General features: G+C 44.3%; 1 protein-coding gene across 1 annotated transcript in view; it reads right to left on the bottom strand.

Annotated features, from left to right (window-relative positions):
• The window catches only part of LOC122811978 (prolyl endopeptidase-like), a 2225690-nt gene that overhangs the window by 462770 nt on the left and 1737847 nt on the right, over positions 1-25073 (bottom strand). The window contains exon 12 of the mRNA XM_044084182.1: positions 24833-24927. Coding sequence (XP_043940117.1) covers positions 24833-24927 — 95 coding nt within the window. The remainder of the gene's footprint in view (positions 1-24832; positions 24928-25073) is intronic.

The raw sequence follows: 25073 nt of genomic DNA, 5'->3' as shown, positions 1-25073 counted from the left end.
GACATGCAGACTCCACACAGAAGGCGCTCTAGCCGAGAATTAAATGGGAGAACCTCTTGCTGTGAGGCGACAACGCTACCGCAGCACCACCGTGGCTCCATACATTATATATATATATATATATATATATATATATATCTATATATGTATGTATGTATATACATATCCATATACACACATACATCTACATATATATATATATATATATATATATATATATATATATGTATATACATATCTATATACACACATACATCTACATCTATATAAAGTAAGACCCAATTTGTGATAGATAAAAGAAATACAATCAGCCAGCCATCTGGCTAAAGTTACTTTTGCAACTGGTTTACCCAATTTCAGATCTGCAAAGGAAGCAAACAATTGCTCTGTCTTTCTGATTTCTTTTGTCCTATGCAGATAAAAAGTAATTGTCTGTGAACATACAATAAATGCAACATATATTCACCTTTGTTTGCAAATTTAGGAAAGTATACTGGCAAATTAATGGACTGATTGACAGTGGATTTTGACACCACCTTGGGAAGGAAAGATACATTGGTTCATAATGTAACTCTATCTTTATGAATAATCAAGTGTGGGGGGTTGAAGACAAGGCTTGAATTTCTGAAATTCTTCTAGCTAAGGTAATAGTTACTAAAAAGACAGTTTTCCAAGTAAGAAACTTAAGGTCACATTTAGCTGCTGGTTCAAAGGGGGAATGTATTAATGCTTGCAGTACCAAGTTCAGATCCCATGGTGGAGTAGGGTCTTTAAACAGTGGTCTCAAAAGAAGAGTGCCTCTCAAGAATGCTTTGCACAGTTTAGCAGAGGCTACTGAAAAAAGTACAGTTGTGTACACTTACCATAAATGTAGATCTTCGAGTGTATTCACTGTTGCAGTCATCACATTTGGGTTATCTGCCTGCAGGCAGCCCTCAGCTGGCCTGAATACCAGAGTCTTGGATTCCTGCATCGGATGCTCTCTCTTCTTCCATGACATCACGTCGTCAGGGGTATAAAACATGCAGCCTACGCCATTACATCAGTTTTTCTTGCCCCAGATGTCAGGTGCCACCACAATGGGAAGCAATTATATGTTATGGTACATCTCCATTAAAAAGCAAACACACCAGAAAGCTTAAATACACCAAACAAGAAAGAAAGGTAGAGCCAAAAGAAGTCAGTGGGCTGGAGGGAGGGTAACCAGGACTGCAACACTGAATACACTCGAACATCTACATTTATGGTAAGTGTACACAACTGTACTAAGTTCTTTGTGTTTCACTTTTGCAGTCATCACATTTGGGTTGATTCCCAAAGCTAAAGAAGGGAGGAGGTAGTTAGAGAGCATTAGGACCAGCTATTAAGCCCTGCAAGACTGCAATGGCAAAACCAGCTCTGGATTTAGAAAAAATAGGCACATGGTAACGCTTGGTGAAGGTATGTATGGAGCTCCAGGTAGCAGCTTCTAGGATGTCCTGGTAGGGACTCCTCTGAGAAAGGTTGTAGAGGTAGAAGCAGCACTGATGGAATGTGATCTTATCCACTGTGGGGTAGGTTTTCCATGGTGCTTATAGCAGAAATGAATGCAATGGGCTATCCATTTAGAAACTGTTTGCTTTGAAATGGCCTTCCCCTCTGCTCCTGCAGCAAAGCCAACTAAGCAGCTGTTCAGATTTTCTGAGAGGCTTAATCCTATCCAAATAACATATAAGTTGCTTGTGCACGTCCAAAGAATGCAGTATTCATTCTCCTTTGTTTTGTGGATTCGGGAAAAAGGTAGACAAATGAATAGACTGATTTAGGGCTACACTAGACACCACCTTGGACATAAAGGAAGGACTGGTCCTGAGGGAAACTCTGTCTGCATGGAAGATAATGAAGGGCTCCACTGCCATGAGGGCCTGTAATTCAGACACTCTTCTTGCTGAAGTGATGGCTAGAAGGAAGGCTGTTTTCTAAGAAAGGAATTTCAACTCTGCAGTTGCAGGTGGTTCAAATGGAGGGAGAATGAGCTTTTCCAATACAAAGTTAAGGTCCCCAGCTAGAGTAGGGGCTCACCTGGGAGGGGGTCTTAAATTTTTGGCCACTCTGAGGAATTGATTTAGCAGAGGGTGAGAGAAGAGGGGTGGTTCAATATTATAATGTGCTGAAATGACAGAGGCATGAATTTTAATAGACGAGAAGGATAGGCCCTTGTGGAGCATTCTGTTAAGTACTGAGGAATCTGCAGTAAGCTGGGCACCGTTGTGCCCATCCCCTGAGTATGGCTCCAGGAACAGTATCTTTTCCACTTTTCAGCATAGGATTTTCTAGTACTAGGCCTCCTTGCCTCCAGAATGACATCTAGCACCTGCTTACTGAGGGATGCTATTGGAGAGCTCAAGGAATTAGCCAGGCTGCAAGGTTCAGGGTTTGAAGCTAAGGAGGCAGAATCTGGCCAGCCTGCTGGGACAGCAGGGAAGGTGTCTGAGGTAGGTGTCATGGTTCCAGCAGTGTCATACTGCACAAGAGGCAGTACCAGTGCTGGCATGGCCAGTCTGGTGCAATCAGTATTGTCCTTGGCTTGTCCTGTTTGATCTTTAGTAGAACCTTCGAGAGGAGAGGCAGAGGGGGAAAGGCATAAACCGAGAGGCTTTCCCAGGTAAAGGACAGGGCATCCACTTTCCAAGTTTGACTGTGGGAAGTCCTTGTGCAGAATTTGTCCAATTGGTAGTTCTGAGGGGAGGCAAACAGGTCTATCTCTGCAGTCCCCCATTTGTTCCTCAAGAGGTTGAATATTTTTGGTTCCAGTTTCCATTAGTGTGGGTCCATGAGATTTCTGCTTAGGTCTGCCAGTGTATTTAGCTTGCCTGGCAGGAATTGAGCTTGTAGGTGCACTTGGTAGCTCAAGGCTGTGTTCCACAGAGCCATGGCTAGTCTGCAAATAGGGTACTTGTGGGTTCCCCCTTGCTTGTTTATGTACCACATAACTGTGGTGTTGTCTGTCTTTACCAGTAACTGTCCTGGAAGAATGTGGTCTTTGAAGGCTGTCAGGGAATTCTGTGCAGCTAACATTTCTTTTTGGTTGATATGCAGGTGCATCCGTCTCGGGTCCCATTTGCCCTGAATGCACTGCCCTGCCAAGTGAGCCCCCCATGCATAGTCTGATGCATCTGTTGTTAGGGTTTGGGCGGCAGGGGGTAGAGTGAAGGGAGCCCCTTGTTGTGGTAGCAGGCCTCTGCCCACCAAAAGAACTCTGTCTTTATTCCAGGTCCTGAGAATGTTGACACCATAGGCTTTTTAGATGCCATTGTAGTTTCCTCATAGGCAGTCTTGCAAACGGAATTAGTAGAATGCAAGAGGCCATGAAGCCCAGGGCCTGCAGAATTTTCCTTGCAGATAGCTGGATCTTTGTGGCCAGTAGTTTGAAGTAGGCTGTCAAATAAACTTGTTTCTCTGGAGTGAGGAAAGCCATCTGGGAAGCTGTCTTCAGGCTTGCTCCCAGTAATACAATCTGCTGGCAGGGTACTAGGCGAGATTTCTTTTCATTTATGGTGTACCCCAGTGAGGTTAGAAGTTTCTTTACAAATGCCAGATGTTTTAATAGCAAGTCCTGGCTTTCTGCCTGAATCAGGCAATCATCCAAGTAGGGGTATATTTGAATATTTCTCTGCCTGCAAAATGCAATGGCTGGAGCTAGACACTTTGTGAATACCCTGGGCGCAGTAGATAAACCAAAAGGAAGTGCAGAGAACTAATAGTGCATGCAGCCTGCCCTGAAACGTAGGTATTTCCTGCAAGATTCCCTTACTGGAATGTGCAGGTAAGCTTCCTTTTAAGTCTAAGGTTGCCAACCAGGCATCTTTGCTTAGCATAGGAAGCAGCTGTTGAAGTGTTAGCATTCTGAATTTTGGGATTAGCAAAAAGGTGTTTAGAATAGAGAGGTCCAGGATAGGACGCCAGGAGCTGTCTTTTCTGGGTACCAGGAAAAGTCTAGAATAAAAACCTTGACCCCTTTCTTCTGCTGGGACGGGCTGAATAGCCCTGATGCTTAGAAGAGAGAGAATCTGCTGTTGAGCCTCTGCCCACTGATTTGGGGGTAGGTCTGGCCAACCGTTTGGGGTTGGTAGGGTGTGAAAGTGGAATCTGTATCCTTGGGAAACTATATTTAAAACCCATTTGTCCTGGGTAATGAGTTCCCAGCTTTTCACATGCAGGGTGAGCTTTCCCCCTAAGGGAGCAGGCAGTTGAGCAGGGCTTGGAAGGGTTAAGGTTAAGTCATTGTGCCATTTTTCCATAGGGAGGGGTCTTACTACTTCCAGCTTTGGAAGTGGAAGCTCCCCACTGCCTGTGCATAGCCTGAGACTGTAACCTAGGTGGTCTGCTGTTCATGGGTTTGGACTGAGAGGACTGGAAAGGACCAATTCCTTAAGGGCCAATGCCTACTAAATCTGGGAGGCTGTACTTGCAGGAAATCTTTAACAGTTTGCATAGATTTAGCTTTTTCCTCCATCTTTGTAAGGACTTCTTCTGCTTTGCTGTCAAACAGGCGGTCTTGGTTTAAGGGAGCATCCAGTAATTTAGCTTTATCATGATCTGGCAAGTTTTGCTCCTTAAGCCAAGTATGCCTTCTAAATACAGACCCAGTGACAACAGCCCTGCAAGATGCTTCTAAAGAGTCAAAACCACATTGCAAAGTATGTTTACCAACTTGTTCAGCAGAATGCATTAAATCCTGTAATTCTTTGTGTTCAGCACAGTCAGGAATCAACATCATTTTCTGTTTAAGTAGTCCCATAATATGCTGCTGGTACCTTAACACATGAAACAGGCAATTTAAAGCCCTAATGGCCAAAGCAGCAGAAGTGTATACCTTCTTACCCCATCTGTCCAAGGCTCTAGAATCTCTATCAGAAGGGGTAGGATTTTTGGCAGCAGTAGCCTTAATGCCCTTTGGTCCTTGGGAAATGGTCTCTGGATCCGCAGAAGGATTCTTGAAGTGGAACTTGTGAGAGTCAGGTACTCTGTAATACCTGTCAGGTTTTCTGGGAGCTGGAAGTAAAGTGTCTGGGGACAGGCTAGATTCCAAGAAAGCATCATCTACAATGTCCAGAACAGGAGGGCTAGCTAAAGGCCTGTGCTAAGGAAGGAGTAAGAATTCCTAAGCCTCTTTTTGGAGTCAGAGTAATCCTGGCTTTCCCAGCAGAAATGCTCCCTAAGAGTGTGCAAGGTTTCACCAAAAAATAAATCTTCTGGGGAGAAGCAGAGGGAATGGAATCCTGTCAGAATCCTCATAGGTAGATAAGGGCAAATCCTGTTAATCAGAAGAAACAGAAATATCAGAATCCTGATCAGAAGAATCAGAAGGAAAATCAGTTCTAGGTCTCTTAGAGGGGGAAGGCTGACTTCCCCTAATCAAAGTAATAAGGTCTTCAGCCATTCTACGCATTTGTTTTTTAGGCATATGGGCCTGACCATGCAGTTTGGACGTCGGTCTTCTAGGTGTGGGTCGAGTTTTAGGCCTGGATGAAGAAGATGGTGTCAGTTTAAAATGCAAGTCTGTAGGCCTGAATACACCCTCAGAAGCCGTTGCCTGCACAGCGGCTCCAGACCCATCCAAGGTAGAGACATCCGCAGGTTCCAAAGTCGAAGAAGCATTTCGCTGCATACCGGACTCCGAATGGGTCTTAGTAGAGGCCAGCAAATTTGAAGTAGCAGGTATCAGGGGCTGGGAAAGCGCCTGAGTACCAGCGACTAGCTTACCAGAAGCGCCGTCGGCAGTTGTGGACCTATGCGGTCTGTCTCTGTCTTTATCCTTACGTTTTTTCGGAATATCGGTAGTCGGATGAGTTACGGAAGCCATTTCTGGATAGTTATACCGAGTACCAAAATAATTAGCTGCAAATACAGACCAACAACGAATAGTTCGGGGGTTGAACAAGGCACAAAACCGACAGTGAGGGACGTCATGGTCTGGGCCTAAGCAAGGAATGCAATACGAATGAAAATCTTTATGAGGTATTTGCTTTCCATAGCTAAGACAATTGTTAACATTTACTGACATGGGTTAAGAGCAAGAAAAAGGATCCCCATTGGGGTACTTAGCTTTTTTTGAAGACTTCGGTTCTGAAACTTGAAAACGAAAATTTCAGAAGTCGGCTGACCGGCACTTGCGAACGGCTTCTGCTTCGGGCACTGCGCAACAAAAAAGACTGATGTAATGGCATAGGCTGCATGTTTTATACCTCTGACATCATGGAAGAAGAGACAGCATCTGACGCAGGAATCCAAGACTCTGGTATTCAGGCCGGCTGAGGGCTACCTGCAGGCAGATAACCCAAATGTGATGACTGCAACAGTGAAACATGAAGAACATCCTTCAAATCAAATATGGAAATTATACAACGCTGCTAAATGAACCTTAATGGTAGAGGAGCTCTCTCCTTTAAATAGTAAAGCTAAAAATTCAAGTAAGTTATGTAACGGAGATGACAAAAGATCAATATGATTTTGTTGTGGCCTGTAAACAAATCTTTTCAATTTACTTGAATAGAGTTTTCGTGTTGAGGGTTTATGGGAAGATAAATGGATATGGCGGCCAGGGGAAAAGAGCATAGGCTGTATGGCTATTAATAGAATTGGAGAAACCAGGCAGTAAACTTGAGGTTTGAGATGTCTGGGTGAATCATGCCTGTCAGGTGAGACAGAAGGTCTGGAATCATTTCTGCCACTTTCTTGTTGAGGGACGACTTGTGAGGTACAAGAATGGACCTGCTCAATTTGTCTGCTATCACACTGGATCTTCTTGTAACGTGTGTTGCTATGAGAAAGCAGTTGGATGAGATCATCCATTGCCACACTCAGAGTGCATCTCGACACAAGGGGTATGATCTGGTCCCTCCTTGTTTGCTGATGTACCAAACTACTGACATACTGTCCGTTTGAATTGCAATCACTGCTAAAGGGAGAGCATGCTGGAAAGCCTAAAACTGAGAAGCCACAGATGATCAGGCCTCAGCAGAAATGGTCCCTGAAAGGGAAGTTGAACATTCTTTGATCAAATCCCTTTGCAACCTAGTAAAATATGCCAAACAGTTCAGCAACCTAAGAGCAAAGGTCACTGAAGCACATACATGCTTCCCAAATCTAGCCATCGCCCTAGACTCTCTGTTAGGGGGATGAACAGAGAACTCTGTTTGGCAAGTTCCTTCTAGGGGGTTGCCACCATGGCATCCACGGGCACCCCTTTAGCCCCAAATTCTTTCCCTGCAGGTGGAGCTAACATCCCTTCAGCCCTTTTGGGTATTAGTTCAACTGCATCAGGCTCATTCCATGCCCGCTGAGAGACCAAATCAATGAGCCCATTGGCAGGTGAAGTAATCCAGAAAGTAGATGGGCCAGCTCTAAAAGCCTCCTGAAATACTGACTCCTCAGTTGAAGGGTTGCTGGGGTGTCCAACCACTTCTCTGTTTCAGGATCTCAAGGATGTCTCCAAATAAAACGTCTTCTGGAGGTGATTGTGGGGACCCTTCACCCTCATCAAAGTCTGCATCTTCAGTAACTGACTCTTGTGGAGAGTCCAAGTGCCTCCTCCTGCACTTTCTTCTTAGGGACTTTCTCGGTGGGATGTTCAGGGAAGTGTCAAAAGAGATTATGACACCTTGCTGGGTAGACTGGAGGTCTCCAGCTGGTTGTCCCTGTGAAGCTGAATGATAAGGATCCAAGCACTGAGACATCTGGGTGTTGGAGTGAAGGAGGGGGATGGGACCGTCAATCCTGTCAAAGCAAAAAACACCTTCTTCACAACCTTGAAGGCAGACCGCTCAAGGGAGAGAGAAGACCTCGGTGCTCAGAAGGCAGGCTTCTGGACCATTGTCTCTTCTCATCCTGAAAGCAATCTCCCTGAGGAGGAAGTTGGAACCGAGCTGTCCAATGCCAAAGTACCAAGGGGCAGAGACGGCTCTGAGACCTTAGGAGTCTGTGGCACCCTGTCGGAGCTGTGGCACTCAGATTTAGCTTTGGATATGAAGACAAGAGTATCTTACGATTCAAGCAAGATGGACCCAGAAGACTTGATCCAGTGACTTTGAATCAACCAACGGGATCAGAGAAGAAGTCTGAACTAGTGGTGTGGTTGAAGGACAGGCCTCCTGACTCGAAGTGGTAGGAGCTGGTAACACACCTATCTGAATCTGCACCAAAAGAAACGTCATCATCCTATCCACATCTTCTTCAGTCAAACTTCTGGAGGATCGAGATAAGGCCAGGGAAGATGACTTAATTTGGCACCTTTCCAAAAAGGGAGATGGGACCCTGGAAGGAATTGGATCTACAGAGGGAAAATAACAGGTCCTAGGCATAACAATGGGATCTGACACTGTCGGCTCTGAATATTTTTTGACTGGCTCAGTAAACCTCCGTTACTTCAGATCTGAGGGGGAAGAGGTTCGAGACCTCCTCAAATCTGACCTAGTCCTCTTCCTAGACAACTCCAAGGATGGAGCTGCTGAAGTAGAAGCAATAGAAGATTTTGACTCCTTGGACTTAAGCTTGGGGGAATGAGCCCCTGAAATAGTGTCTTCAAAAGAAGTCAACAAGCCTTTCAATGTTTATTATTTCTTTCCACTAAAGGATGGGGATTAAAGTTGTGGCAGATCGAACATTCTTCCTGTAGGTGCTGTGGACCTAAGCAATCAACACAGAGACTGTGGGTGTCCGAAACAAGCCACTTGTGCTCACACTTCAAATACTTCTTAAAGCTGGAGGGGCCCTTCTCAGCCACTCTACAATAAAAAGAAATAAAGCTGAAAGTTTATTATTTTATTTATTTTTTTTATTTAACATTTGTTGACCAGGAATGTCCGACTAGGTTCCACAGAGCCTGTTTTCAGCGAAGGCCCGGGGAGAAATGCTCCAGATGCATGTCTTTGGAAAGGAAAGTTTTTTTTTTTTTTTTTTTGGTACAAAGAAGGAAAAAGGGGTATTACTAACAATAGCAATTAGAAATACACTATTGTGTAAAAGAAAGGAAGGGACAGATTCCAGTGATGGTATTAACAGAACAAAAAGTACAAGGGAATACTAGTAACTAGAAAACCTATGAAAACAAGGCATAAAATACAGGATATATGAAAGAAAATGCTTGCTTATCTGAACATAGCGATGAAGTTCAAGAGCTATTTTTGCAAAAAGCGGCAAATAAGATCTGAGGTATGTTAGGGGTTGATGCATTATGTGTAAGGGAGAAGGTTGAGAGCTTTTTGGTTACCACAAGCTTTAGTAATAGCCGAGTCAGATCTGAGGAATGGATCCAAACCTAAGAATTGAGGACAGAATGAACAATGACAACATCAGATCAAAAAGTTGTTCAGATTTGTGAATAACCTTAGCCTTATCTAAATAATATCTGAGCTGTCTATGCAAATCCAAGGTGTGAAAAACCTTCTCACTGGCAGACTGGAGAAGGAAAAAAGGAATGCAAATAAAAAGACCAATTAAGAGACATCTCATTGACCACCCTGGTCATAAAAGGTGGATTACTATGAAAACAGGCACTGTCCCTGTGATAAAATAAAAAGGGAAGAACAGCCATGACAGCCTGAAGCTCAGATACTCTTTTAGCTGAAGTAGGGGCTAAAAGAAGAACACTATTCCAAGTAAAATGTTGTAGGGAAGTTGAAACAGCACACTCAAAAGGAACCAGAGTCAAATTTTCAAGGACAAAACTGAGGTCCCAATAAGGCAGAATAGACTTTCTGGGAGGCCTGATATGAAGGATACCTTTAAAACACTGAATTGCTTGAACTCAAATCCAGAGGCCAGATGAGGACCCAAGGGCAGACAAGCAGAGACTGCTGACAGGTGAGCTTTAACTGAAGAATATGCCAACCTAGCATGGAGCAGAGGTAAAGCTCTCTCCAACCAAGACTGAACTTGACAGTCAAGAGGAGAAGGTAAACACTTCTACCACACCACATTCATCACATAGTCCCACTAAACCTACACCACCAAAATCCACACGTGGAAACATAAAAACATTCGCAGAGGCTCTCAATAATAATCTGCTCAAGCAACAGAGACCTCCAAAGCAGAAACGCAAGCAACTTCCACCCCCAACACAACCCAAATGACACACAGCCCACAGACTCAATGTGCCAATAAACCACAGCCCATCAGGCAAACCAACGTACCCAACACACTAGTCATAGGTGACTCTATAGTCAGGCACACTGATGTCCCACTCCCCAGGCTAAACAAGGAGAAGGTTACTGTCAGCTGCCTGTCGGGTGCCAGGATCCGCCACATAACCCACTCACTCAGGTCACTCCACAATAAGTACAAATATGACTCTGTTATTGTCCATGCTGGTGTGAATGACTTGAAACTTACCTCCCTGGACTACATGAAGAGAGACATGGAAGAGTTCCCTGATCTTGTAGCCCAGGCAGGTATGACCCTAGCCCTGAGTAGCATCCTGTCATCACCTAGAATGATACTTCAGTACAAGGACAAAACGATTGACTTCAACAATTGGCTAAGCTTCTGGTATCATTCTAAGGGGATCCAGTATCTGTCTGCCTGGGATGACATGGTCGACAGACCACGATGCTTTGCCAGAGATGGCCTGCACCTGTCACCCCTGGGATTTTGGATACTCGCTAAGCCTCTTGCCGCCTCTATAGTGCCTTTTTTAGGCAAGGTTCAAATGACAAATTCACCACCATAACAGGAACAAGCAAGCAAAAACAGAGGGTAATGCTACTCAATGCTAGAAGTCTAAATCTCAAAATGCACTCACTCGAGGCACTCCTTAAAAAGGGAGAACATCGATATCTGTGCAGTGACTGAGACCTGGTTCAAGGCTCTAGAAAGCACCCATGCATTACCAGGATATAACTCATACCAAACTTTTCAGCCATCTACCCTGGACCAGAACACCAAAGGCGGAGGTGTGTTCATATTCATTAAAGATATCCACACCCCCAGGCTAGTTGCGCAGCATAATGCATCCGAGGTTATCCAAGTGCAATTAACTCTGGGCAAAACTGCAATCCAAATTGTAGCTTGCTACAGATCCCCACCATGCCCCAAGATTCCCACTCCTCTTTTCTTGATATACTGGAAAATATTAGGGTTCAACCAAACACCCTAATAATGGGCGATTTCAACTACCCCACCATTAACTGGGAAAACTCATGTACCAACTCCTTTGCTCAACGCTTTCTGGAATTCATAAATTCCAATGCCCTGGATCAACTTATCTACACCCCCACCAGCGGCAACAATATCCTAGACCTAGTCATTACGAACATGAGTGACCGGTGTTCCACACCTGAAATCAACTCCTCGTTGGTCAGATCCGACCATAAGCTAATCACCCTAGACTGCCGCATCCAGCCCCCATCCACCATTAAGGAAACCATAGTAAAAAATTTCTCCAAAGCCAGCTTCATGCTTCTTAAGACAGAAGTGGGGAACGTCATGACACCCATGCAGGTGGACAATACAATTACGACTGCTGAATCCTACACAAGTGCACTCTATAAGCACTTGCATGAGTGCATGGATTGTGCTATCCCAAACAGAACCAAGACAGTAGCCTCCAAAAAAAAGCAGCCAATCTGGTGGTCTCCTGCCATAAACAAACTCTACAACAGAAGGAAGAAACTGTTGCAAAAGAAAGTAAAATCCCATGAGTGGAGGAGCTCCCTGGTCAGCCTCAGTAAAAAGCTAAGATCCCTTATAAGATCCTCCAAAGCTAGCTATGAAAACAAAATCGCCACTGATTCTAAGGGCAACCACAAAGCATTATATAGCTATGTCAAGAATCTCAATGGCAACACCCAGATCTGCTCTGAGTTACAGCACAATGGCACGAAAATTACAGAAACAACTGATACTGCCAACATCCTGGCAGATAGATTCAGTGCTAACTTTACCCCCCTCTCACCCCCTAAAGGGGCCATATATCTATATATATATATATATATATATATATATATATATATATATATATATATATACAGGAAAAATGCAGAGTCCCTGTAATCACATCATTGAGGTAAAAGCTGCACTCTGTAAAACCAAAAACACAGCATCCATGGGACCGGACAACATCCCAGGCTGCATTTTACATGAACTTCAGAACAAACTGGCTCCCCACCTAAGCACCATGTTCAATCATAGTCTCACGTCAGGCTTTGTGCCCACTGAATGGCGCACAGCAACAGTTATCCCGCTCCACAAAGGGGGAGCCACCACTGATCCTGGGAACTACCGCCCTATTAGCCTGACGAGCCTGGTGTGCAAGGCCATGGAAAGTATCATCATGGAACTCATAAACAAAAACATTGGTAGCCTACAAACTCTGGACCCCACCCAGTTTAAGTTTGTGAAAGGCAGATCATGCCTTCTGAACCTGATCGACTTCTTTGAGGCAGTCACCAAAGCCGAAGACAAGGGTAAGTTGGTTCACACAGCCTATCTTGACCTCGCCAAGGCTTTCAACACCATCCCCCATTCTGGAATTATAGCTAAACTCACTAAACTAGGTATAAATCCCTACGTCACAAGATAGCTTGCTAACTGGCTCACTGACAGAACCCACACTGTAAAAGTTGCAGACTCCAAATCTGACTTCAAACCAGTGGCAAGTGGAGTACCACAGGGTTCAGTCCTGGAACCTCTCCTGTTTGGTATCTACTTCTCTGAAGTACAGGCTAACACAGAAGGCCTCTGGCTAACGAAGTTCGCAGATGACTGCAAACTAGGAGCCAAAGTAGAGTCCCCAAACTGATATGGACATCCTACAGAAGGGCCTCACTGAGACAGATGCCTGGTGTCAGAGGCATGGCCTCAAGCTCAATGCCAAAAAGTGCACTGTCATCGCCTTTGGTAAAAACTCTGTACCCATGAACTACCACATAAACGGCAGTCTACTTAATGCAGTATGTGTGATAAGAGACCTTGGGACCCAGGAGGAGAGTAGTCTCTCCTCTGATAATCAGATTGTCACAGTAGTCAGGAAATCCTTTTATGTGGCACACCTCACCACAAAAGGGTTCTCATCCAGCAAAAAGAGTTCATTGTTCCCCTCTACTCGGCACTTATTAGACCCATTATAGAGTACAACGCCCATTTTGGAATGCACCTCACAAGATATCTGCAGCAGCTGGAAAGGCCACATAAGTACCTCACAAAGAGGATTACTGGCCTCAAACAGATGCCCTACACTGACCGTCTCAATAAACACCAGCTTTACTCTGTAGCATATCACCTACTCCAAGGAGATCTCTGCCTAACAGAGCTGTTGGACGTGCTACACCTAAAGAAATTCCGATCCCTCCAAGCTACACGTTTCTAGGGACCTAAACCTTGTCACCACAAAAAACAGGACATGCTGGAGGGATAGATTCCTCTCCCAGAGACTTCCTATACTCTGGAACAAGCTAACCATCTATGTCAAGCAAAGGTCCTCATTAGCACTCTTAAAGAAAAATCTTGATGAGTGGATGGGAAATAGGAAATACACCCCGGGGATCACTTCTGTGGCTCTGCTCAACAGAGGCACAGGAATTTAATTTTCTTGGGTGGCGTAAGCCAGGGAACCTTGTTGGCTAGGCTTACTTAGGCCCTTGGGCCAACAGCCTAATATCTACCTATGAAGCTATGAACACAAATAAGAGAGAACCATAAGAACCTGCACTGGTTTTGGAGAGGCACCAGACAGAAAATCTCCTCCATATAGACAATTATGATTTCCTGGTTTCCTGCAGTACCTGAAGTACATCTTCAGAAAGGAGGTGCCTAATAAGGATCTACAGTGTCAGTTGAAGAGTGGATAAGTGAGGATGGATAAGAGACCCCTTGTCTTGTGTGAGAAAGTCCACCTGGTGAGGCAACTTGTGATGATTGCCCCTGGCCAAGTGGGAAAGAAGGGAGGACTAATGTCTGGGCCAAAAGTCAGCCAGTAGCAAGATTTTGGGGGAGTCTTGTTATATCTTATGCAAGACCCTTGTAAGATAAGGATGGGGAATGAAGGCGTACAGAACCATCTCCTTCCAAGGAGAAGACAGGGTGACCACTTTCCTAACCATTGGAATTAGAACTCCAGAACAGAATATAGGAAGCATTCTGTTCAGAGGGGTGGCAAAAACATCTACCACAGGAATAACGAAACATATCTCTGTGAAGCATCCATTCATAAGCTTGTGTGCTGGACCTGCTCACAGAGCCTGCCATAATACTGTGCTCTGAAGGAATGTAGACAGGTTGAACAGTCACTTGATACTTGACAACTAGATTCCAGACTTGAAGAGCTAGCCTGCAAAGAAGGTAAGACCCTTGTACCCCCCCCCCTTGCTTGTTGACACACTACATCAATGTGGCATCATATGTGACAACTTTGAGGGTGTTCAGGATGAAGGAGAGTATGAAAGGTCTGAAGAGCTAGAATTAGAGCCCTCATCTTTTTGATGTTGATGTGGTCTGACCACTGAAGAGTTCAGAGACCCAGGACCTTCACAGAGCCAAAGAAAGCTCCCCCATCCCCTGTCTGAGGCATCTGAAAAGAGTTTTTAAATCGGGACTGGAATGGAAGCCCTGGGTTGAGGGAAAGCTTGATGATTCTACCACTTAAGCTGAAGCTTGAAACAGGGAAGGAAGGGAACTAGAAAGTCAAGGGGGTGACAGTATTGAAGCCACAGTAACTTGAGGTGCCATTGAACTTTTCTATGGCCAGAGGCAGCGTAGGAATGGTGGAGGCCATGCACCTGAAGACCTTGAGAAAGTCCCTGGCCATAACTGAAGCCAAAGGAAGAACAGACTGAAAAAACACAATCAGAGACAGGGCCTTTGGGGAAGGCAGGGATGCCAGCAAGGAGGTGATCTGGATCCTGCAACCAAGAAAAACATAATCCTGGGAAGGATTCAAGACTGATTTTTGAAAGTGTATGGTAAACCCCAGACTCTGCAGTAGGGAAACAGTAAATTGGTGGTCCTGAAGAAGAACCTTGGGGGACGAGGCCTGAATGAGCAGATAGTCCAAATAAGGAAATATCTGAACAGCTCTCAGCCTGCAAAATGCAAGGTCAGCAGCTAAGCATTCTGGTGAATACTGCTGGGGAAGTAGAGAGGCCAAAGGGCAAAGCAGATAACTGAAAATGTAAAAAAAGAAACAGAGATATGCAAAAACTTCCTGAAAGGAGGAATGGATGGGGATGTGAAGTTAGGCATCTTTGAGATCCTCAAAGACCTGAAATTCCTGGGGAAGAAGAAGAAGAAGAAAGAATAAAGCTGGAAGGGACAACATCTAAAAGGAGGGGATCGTTAGAAAGGCATTGAGCTGAGAAAGGTCTGGAATTGGTCTCCAGGTGCCCTCCTTCCTGGGAACCAGAAACATTCTGGGAAAAAAGCAACTTCCTTTCCTGGGCAAGAGGCGCAACCTGAACTGTGTCCTGGGCCAAAAGAGAATGAAGCACCTCTGGAAAGAGTGGAAGCTGTTTCTGAGGAGGTAGGGGGATGTCCAGAAAGGGAGGAAGAGATTACCAAATCATCAAATAACCATGGCAAATGACAGACAGATCAAAAGAGTCTGTTGTGATCCTTAACCAATTTGGAAGGGACAGAGACAGATGACAGTACAAAGAAACTTAGCCGAGGGAAAAGGGAAACAAATTGTCAAATGGAACCTGGCTTGTTCTGAAAATGTTGTTTATGAGAAACAGGGGTCTGTATAGATTTAGCAGGAAGTACACATCTAGAACCCTTTGACCTTGGGTGGAGGATGAAACTGTCTATGAATAAAGGCAGATTTGGAGGGGTAATTCCTCTGAAACTTAGGGACAGGAGAAACAAAAGTATATCTAAACTCCTGCAGGGCTTTTCCCTTACCCTGGATGGACTTAAAAAGTTCAGCAGCAGCAGTGCCAAAAAAGATTTTTATTATCCAGTAGAGCACCCAAGAATTTGGCCCTAATGTCATCAGGCAAAGCCGAAGCAAAGAGTAACACTTTACAACAGAACCAAAAGCAACAGCACTAAAAGAAGAATCAGCTGCATCATTACTGCACTTAACAGACTAGCAAGCCAATTGAGAAGTAGAACCAACAAGGAAAAGGCCGAATCCTTCCCCTCAGAATCAGGAAGTTGAGAAACTACCTGAGAAAGGAGGGTTAAAACATATCTGGTCATGGAAATTAACAGCCTTACAAGCCAGGGTGGTAACAGAATAGACCTTTTTGCCTAACCACTGAAAGGGCCTACTGTTCTTACCTGAAGGACGCAACTTAGTAGAGGGCAACAGTTTGGAAGGCTTATCGGAGGGGACAGATACCACTGAAGGATCAGCAGTGGGACATTTATACAGAAATTTACAATAATCAGGCACCTTGTAAAATCTATCAGGTTTCTTAGAAGCTGGGGGTTGAGAATCGGGGGCTATAGAAGTTGCTGAAAAGGCATACAGAAGGGCAGCCAGAAAGTACAGTTGTGTACACTTACCATAAATGTAGATGTTCAAGTGTATTCACTGTTGCAGTCATGACATTTGGGTTATCTGCTTGCAGTAGCCCTCAGTCGGCTTGATTAACAAAGTCTTGGATTCCTGCGTCGGTTGCTGTCCCTTCTTCCATGACGTCAGGTCGTCAGGGGTATAAAACATGCAGCCGACGCCATTACATCAGTTTTTCTTGCCTTAGATGTCAGGTGCCCCCCCTAATGGAAAGCAATTAAATCTATAAATATACAAGGTTATACCTCCAACAAAAAAGCAAATACACCAAAAAGCTTTTGAGCATAGTAAAGGAGAGTAGAGATATAGCCAAAAAAACTAAGGGGGCTGGTGGGAGGGTAACCAGGACTACAATAGTGAATACACTCGAACATCTACATTTATGGTAAGTGTACCCAACTGTACTATGTTCTTTGTGTTTCACTGTTGCAGTCATCACATTTGGGTAGATTCCCAAAGCTAAGGATGGGAGGAGGAATTTAGATAGCATTAGGACCAGCTATAGGGCCCTGCAAGACTGCAGTAGCAAAGCCAGCTCTGGATTTAGAGAAAATTGGCAGATGGTAATGCTTGGTGAAAGTATGTACAGAACTCCAGGTAACAGCTTCTGGGATGTCCCTGGCAGGGACGCCTATGAGAAAGGCTGTAGAGGTACATGCAGCCCTGGTTGAGTGTGGTCTGATCCCCTGTGGGATAGGTTTTCCATGGTGCTTGTAACAGAAATGAATGCAATGGCCTATCCATTTGGAAATGGTTTGCTTTGAAATAGCCTTCCCCTCTGCCCCTGCAGCAAATGCCACCAGTAGTTGTTCAGACTTCCTTTGAGGTTTAGTCCTGTCCAAGTAGAATCTAAGTTGTCTGTGCACATCTAAGGAGTGCAGAATCGTTCCCCTTTGTTCTGTGGATTAGGAAAGAAGGTTGTCAAATGAATGGACTGATTAAGGGCCACTCTGGATACCACCTTGGGCATGAAATGAGGGACACCCTGTCCGCATGAAAGATGATGAAGGGCTCTACTGCCATAAGGGCCAGTAATTCAGATACCCTTCTTGCTGAAGTGATTGCTAAAAGGAAAGCTGTTTTCCAAGAAAGGAATTTTAAGTCTGCAGTAGCAGCTGGCTCAAAAGGAGGAAGAGTGAGTTTCTCCAATACAAAGTTAAGGTTCCAGGGTAGAGTTGCAGCTCTCCTGGGTGGTCGTAAATTTTTGGCCCCTCTGAGGATCTGCTTGAGCAGTGGATGAGAGAAGGAGGAAGATTCTGTGTTATAATGAGCTGAAATAGCTGAGGCGTGAATTTTGATGGAGGAGAAAGATAGGCCCTTGTGAAGCATCTCAGTTAAGTATTGTAAAATCTGAGGTAAATTGGGCACTGCTGTGCTCAACCATTGAGATTGGTTCCAGGCACAGAATCTTTTCCATTTTTCAGCATAAGATTTTCTAGTACTAGGTCTCCTTGCCTTTAAAATGATATCCATCACTGGTTTACTGAAGGATGGTAAATGAGAGATTAGGTAATTAGCCAGGCTGCTAGGTTCAGGGTTTGAAGCTGAGAATGCAGAATCTGGTTCTCCTGCTGAGACAATAGGGTACGAGTCAGAGGCAGGTGCCATGGGGCCAACAGTGACACACTGCACAAGAGGGGGTACCAGTGTTGGCATGGCCAGTCTGGTGCAATCAAAATCATCCTTGGTTTGTCTTGTTTGATCTTTAGTAGTACTTTGGAGAGCAAAGGCAGAGGAGGAAAGTCATAAACTGATAGTTTTTTCCAGCTGAAGGACAGAGCATCCACTTTCCAAGCTTGTTTGTGGGGAGTCCTTGTGAAAAATATGTCCAATTGATAGTTCTGAGGAGAGGCAAACAGGTCTATATCTGGGCTCCCCCATTTGCTTGTCAACATGTTGAAAATCCTTGGTCCCAGTTTCCACTTGTGTGGGTAGATGAGGTTTCTGCATAGTTCGTCTGCCAGTGTATTAAGTTTTCCTGGCAGGAATTGAGCTTGTAGATGCACTTGGTAGCTCAGGGCTGTGTTCCACAATGTCATGGCTAGTCTGCAGAGGGGGTAAGAATGTGTACCCCCTGCTTGTTTATGTACCACATAACAGTGGTGTTGTCCGTCTTTACCATTAATTGTCCTGGAAGAATGTGGTCCTTGAAGGCTGTCAGAGCATTCTGTACAGCTAACATTTCCTTTTGATTGATATGCAGGTGCATTTGACTTGGGTTCCATTTGCCCTGAATGCACTTCCCTGCCAGGTGAGCCCCCCATGCATAGTCTGATGCATCTGTTGTTAGGGTTTGGGCAGCAGAGGGTAGTGTGAATGGTAGTCCCTTATTCTGGTGGCAGGCCTCTGCCCACCAAAGGAACTCTAGGCGTAGGCAAGGTATGATCATTGCTTCTAGATCCTGAGGATGCTGACACCATAGGGTTTTTATATACCATTATAGTTTCCTCATATGCAGTCTTGCATATGGAATTAGAAGAATGCAGGAGGCCATGAACCCCAAGGCTTGTAGTATTTGCCTTGCAGATAGTAGATTTTTTGTGGCCACTTGTTTGAACTAGGTTGTTAAATGAATTTGTTTCTCTGGCGTGAGGAAAGCCATCTGGGAACTTGTATTCAAGCTTTCTCCCAGGAATACAATTTGACCTTGGTACCAGGTGTGATTTCTTTTCGTTTATGGTGTACCCCAGTCAAGTTAGCACCCTTTGTACAAAGGCCAGATGATTCAAAAGTATGTCCTGGCTCTCTGTCTGAATTAGACAATCATCCAGGTATGGGTATATTTGAATATTTCTTTGCCTGCAAAATACAATGACTGTAGCTAGGCACTTTGTGAAGACCCTGGGCGAAGTAGATAAGCCAACGGTCAATGCAGAGAACTGATAGTGCGTGTAGCCTTCTTTGAAGCGTAGGTATCTTTTGCAAGAGTCCCTGATTGGGATGTGCAGGCATGCTTCCTTTAGATCTAGTGTTGCCAACCAGGCGTTTTTGCCTAGTATAGGGAGAAACTGGTGAAGAGTCAGCATCTTGAATTTTGGAATCACCAAAAAGGTGTTTAGACTAGACAGATCCAGAGTAGGACGCCGTGATATGTCTTTTCTGGTACCAGGAAAAGTCTCGAGTAGAAACCTTGTCCCTTTTCCTCTTCTGGTACAAACTGAATAGCCCCCATGCTTAAGAGAGAAAGTACTTGCTCTTGGGCCTCTGCCCACTGATTTGGGGGTAGATCTGGCCACCCGTTTGGTGTTGGTAACATGTGGAAGTGAAATCTGTACCCCTGGGACACTATATTTAAAACCCATTTGTCCTGGGTAATGAGTTCCCAGTTCTTTGCATGAAGAGCAATCTTTCCCCCCCAAAGGGGCAGTCAGTTCAGAAGTGCTTGGAAGTTTTAAAAAGAAGTCATTGAGACAGTTTACCATGGGGGGAGTTTTATTACTCTCAGATTTGAAAGTGCAGGCCCCCCAGTGCTTAGTCCTGTGCGTACCTGGGACTGAAGCCTGGGAGCTCTGCTGGATCTGGGTTTGGACTGAGAAGGTCTGTCAGAGGCAGGAAAAGGACCAATTCTTGGAAGGCCAATGCCTACTAAATCTTGGAGGTTGTACTTGTAAAAAAATCTTTAACAGTTTGCATAGATTTAGCTTTTTCCTCCATCTTTTTAAGAACTTCTTCTGCCTTGTTGTCAAACAGGCGGTCTTGGTTTAAGGGAGCATCCAGTAATTTTGCTTTAACATGATCTAGCAAGGATTGCTCCTTAAGCCAAACATGCCTTCTAAGTACAGACCCAGTTACAGCAGCCCTGCAAGATGCCTCTAGAGAATCAAAACCACATTGCAAAGTATGTTTTCCAACTTGTTCAGCAGAATGCAGTAAAAATTCTGTAAATCCTTATTTTCAGCACAATCAGGAATCAACATCATTTTCTGTTTAAGCAGTCCAATAATATGCTGCTGATACTTTAACATATGAAACTGGCAGTTTAAGGCCCTAATGGCCAAAGTTGCAGAAGTGTATACCTTCTTACCCCATCTATCCAGTGCCCTGGAGTCCCTATCAGAGGGGGTAGGATTGTCGGCAGTAGTAGCTTTAATGCCCTTGGGTCCCTGTGAAATGGTCTCAGGATCTGCAGTAGGATTATTAAAAAGGAACTTGTGAGAGTCAGGGACTCTGTAATATCTATCAGGTTTTCTGGGAGCAGGAGGTAGAGAGTCAGGGGCCAAGCTAGATTCCGCAAAGGCATCATCAACAATGTTTAGTACAGGAGGTATGGCTAAAGGCCTGTACTGGGGCAGGAGTAAGAAATCCCTAAGCCTCTTTTTAGAATCAGAGAAATCCTGACTTTCCCAACGAAAATGCTCCCTGAGAGTATGCAAGGTTTCACCAAAAGAGAAATCCTCTGGGGGAAAGCAGAAGGAATAGAGTCCTCAGCATCAGAATCCTCATAGGTAGATAAGGGTAAATCCTGGTCATCAGAGGAAACAGAAAATTCAGAATCCTGGTCAGAAGCATCATAAGCAAACTCAGTCCTAGGTCTCTTAGAGGGGGAAGGCTGGCTTCCCCTGATTAAAGTAATAAGGTCTTCAGACATTCTTATCATTTGGTTTTTAGGCATAGAGGCCTGACCATGCGGTCTGGGCTCAGTTTTCTAGGCATGGTTCGAGTTTTAGGCCTTGAAGAAGAAGATGGCATCGGTTTAATATGCAAGTCAGTAGGCCTGAATACATCCTCAGAAGCCGGTGTCTGCACAGCGGCTCCGGACCCATCCAAGGAAGAGACATCTGCAGGTTCCACAGTTGAAGCATGTCATGGCATACAGGACACCGAATGGGTCTCAGTAGAGGCCTGCGAATCTGAAGTAGCGGGTATCAGGGGCTGCGAAAGCGCCTCACTGAGTACCGGCAAACTGTCAACTGTCTTAGGAGAAGCGTCGTTGGCAGCTTTGGACCTAGGTCTAGTCTAGTCTAGTTTCTGTCTTTATCTTCATGTTTTTCCAGAATGTCGGTAGTCAGACGGCTTTGCGAAGATATATCAGCATAATTGAACCAAGTACCAAAACATTTAGAAGTGAAAATATACCGACGACGGATAGTTCGTGGTTTAAATAAAGCACAAAACCGACAGCGAAGTACATCATGGTCAGGGCCTAGGCAAGGAATACAGTACGAATGAAAATCTTTATGAGTTATTTGTTTTCCACAAGTAATGCAATTATTTACTTTTACTGAGATCAGTTTAGAGTAAGAAAAAGATTCCCCAATGGGGTACTTAGCTTTTAGTTGAAGACTTCAGTTCTGAAACTCGAAAACAAAAATTTCAGGAGTCGGCCGACCGGCACTTGCAAACTGCTTCTGCTTTGGGCACCGCATGGCAAGAAAGACTGATGTAATGGCATTGGCTGCATGTTTTATACCCCTGACGACCTGACGTCACGGAAGAAGGGACAACAACCGACGCAGGACCCAAGACTTTGTTAATCAGGCCGACTGAGGGCTACTGCAATCAGATAAGCCAAATGTGATGACTGCAACAGTGAAACACGAAGAACATCTGAAGGAACAGCAGAAGGCTTTGTAGACTCCATCTGGATGAGCTCAAAATACATCTCACTTAAAGAATTCCATCATATGGGAAGGTTCTTCTAAAGGGGAATCTGAACTGATAGCATCCTCATCCTCAGTCCCATACTCCTAGGTGAAGAGACATGAGAAGAATATGCTAAAGACTCTTCACAAGAATCCAGATCCTTATCAGAGGAATCCTACTGTGTGGGTCTCTCTGGGCCTCTTAAAAGAAAAAGAAGATCACAGAGGGGCAGGCACAGCCCCTTGAGGAGGCTTTAAAGCCATTAAAGTATTAAACAACTCCTGAGTAAAATCCTGCCATTCTCATTGGGGAGCCTTAACTGCAGAGGAAATATGCTTGTGTTTCTGTTTCTTTTTCAGCGGGATGTCCGTACGAAAAACCCTAGGAGGGTTAGACCCTTGCCGACACTCTGAGCAGTAGGGATATCTCTTCATACTAAGATCTGTGGAAACCCCCTCAGTCCCTCAGATATAATCAGCTGAGGCTCCCCCTCAACGTCTGGGGGCAGATGTTTGAAAAGCCTCTGAGGACATGCGAGAAGTCAATCCATGGCAGCCTCCAATGGGGTTATGGCAGAGGAATCCGATGCAACAACCAGACAATCTTCATAGCTTTCACCAACTTCGATAGAGGCATCCAGGGAAGGCTGAACAGCAGCGTATAAGACCTGAATTTTTTGGCATTTTTCTTCATCGGTGGCTAACCCTCAGGATGGGAAGATTCCTTCATAACACCTACAGCTAACAGCTTAAGATGTTGGTTTCTAAGGTAAACAGACAAGGGGAACAGGTGACTAAGTAGGGTGTTGTGGGCAATCGCTTGGCAGACAGAACACCGTGCATGGTCATGAAAAGCACCCAAACAGAAGAGACATTGTTTGTGACTATCTTTATGGGGAATCTGCCTCCACACTGGCACTTCCCCTTTCTGGATGACATGTAAACCAACACTACTAAAACAAAAGAGAAGATAAGAACTCCAATGGGACACTTATCTGAAAATGTCTCGGGAACAAGCACATAAGAAAGGAGTTCAGACCAATGTTTAGTGATGGTGTTTGGACTGGCAGCAAAGAAGCTCTAAAGTGTGTGCATCCGGACATCACTTTTATGCCCTACTCCTTGAGCAGGGAGCATACGTGTGACATACGATGCCTATAAATACTAAAGGCTTACTGGCTGGACGTTTGGCTATCCTTGTCAGGAGACCCTTATGGGACAGTGACATGGAAGGAGATCTTTCTGGGGCAGGGGTTAGGCTTCCCCTGATGGGAGAGGCTTAACCAATTGCTTAACACAGAGTTAAAAGGAGGGGATACTGAGCTGAAAGCTGCCAGTGTGGGGTTTGTGTAGGCACAGAACCCATATGCCACTGAGACAGTGTGAATGATGAATAAATATCACATGATGCACCACTTAAGGTAACTGAAAGGTTTGTAGGGCTCAGTGGCTTCTTGCTAGCTGATGAAAGGCAGAAGCATGAACCTTTACTTGCTGAGGATCAGGTAGAAGCATGTCAGGACAAAAAGACTGCCTTAGGTATAGACTTACTCGACAAAGGGTGACTGATATCTAACCTGTGTCTCCTTCACTTTACCTCAGTAAATAATGGACTGGGATTGATCAAGGAACTCCTATGCCAATCCCCAAACAGGGTACCCTCAACCACTATCCTTCTGAATGAAATTAAGCAGACCACCAACTACTGCTTCTTCTGCTTCTAAATGGCAGGAGCAAATCTATAATTTATGGCTGAGTGTAATAGATTCATAGGTTGTTACTAGGCTAACGACAACTAGGTTCCTTACAAGTCTAGCCAGATGCCTCAAGCCATTTTGGACCCCGAGTATCATGGGCATCTATAAGGGAGGCATGTTAGTAAGGTGGTAACCAAGGATCTGTTGGGGTAGGTCTTAGGATAATACTTTTCTTGTAGGCCTCTGTCCATAAAGGACATAGGGGCTATACAGGGGGTAAATTTATGATTCCCCATCCAATTGTTAAGGTTTTGACTGAATAGAGTCAGGGATGAGCTCTGTTTTACACGGACGAGGAGCCTATTCCATAGTGCGGAGATTCTTTTGGACACGCTCTGTGCTTCTCACCCAGGCAATGCACACAGTACCAGTATGGATTCCAACTCATAATACGGCAGTCACAGTAACATTAGATTAAGAAAGCAATAATTTTTACATGTTGAATGAAAGCCAATCACTGGCTTCAGATCTAGTTTTCTGTCGTATTCTCACAATAACCAAAATAAAAGCAAAGCAAATGTATGCAAAGTAACGTTTCATGCTAAACCCATCTTTGACCTATCAAAAACATGAGCATGAATGAAATATCATATACAAGGCAGTCTTAAATGCCATTTACAATTAACAGAAGTTTAATTTTTTTTCAATGGTTCTGCCCCGCATGCCTCCTGTAACTGGCATACAAATGAAATGCTAAAGACAAATAGGCAAGAGAAGTTAGGGTGCAGACTGATTTAGGCAATAACACAAAGTAAATTGTAATATTAAAATGCAAAATGTAATATTAAAAATAATGCAAGTTATCAGTGTCTAAACTCAAAAGTATCTGATATTCAACATGTAAAAAGAGCTTAACGATGTTTGTAAAACATTTTAGCTGAACTGTATTCCATGTGACAATTGTTATAAAAAACCTGAAGAACAACAAATGAAACTCATATTTCTCTCATAAAAATCTTACTTCCAAAATACTTTACTGTCCTTACCATAAGGTATCTTACCTTCATGCCATGTTTCCCCATATTCTCCTCCACCTCTTATATTAGGAATAGCAAGGATCCCACCAAGATGCCTCACAAAAATAAGGTACTGAACACTACAAAAATAGAGAGAGAATCAGAACAGTAGTAACAGGAATGTAAGTCAAGCATTATAAATGGGTTAAGTCATAATACAAGAAAGATGTTCCTTACACTCTGATTTTTTGTATCCTATTTATTGTTTTACTGTAAAAGACTAATA

The sequence above is a fragment of the Protopterus annectens genome, chromosome 1.part1 (genome assembly GCF_019279795.1).
Source record: "Protopterus annectens isolate FY-2018-M chromosome 1.part1, PAN1.0, whole genome shotgun sequence".
NCBI lineage: Eukaryota > Metazoa > Chordata > Ceratodontiformes > Protopteridae > Protopterus > Protopterus annectens.
Note: the sequence above shows the minus strand (reverse complement) of the source record. Positions and strands in the feature narration are given on the sequence as shown.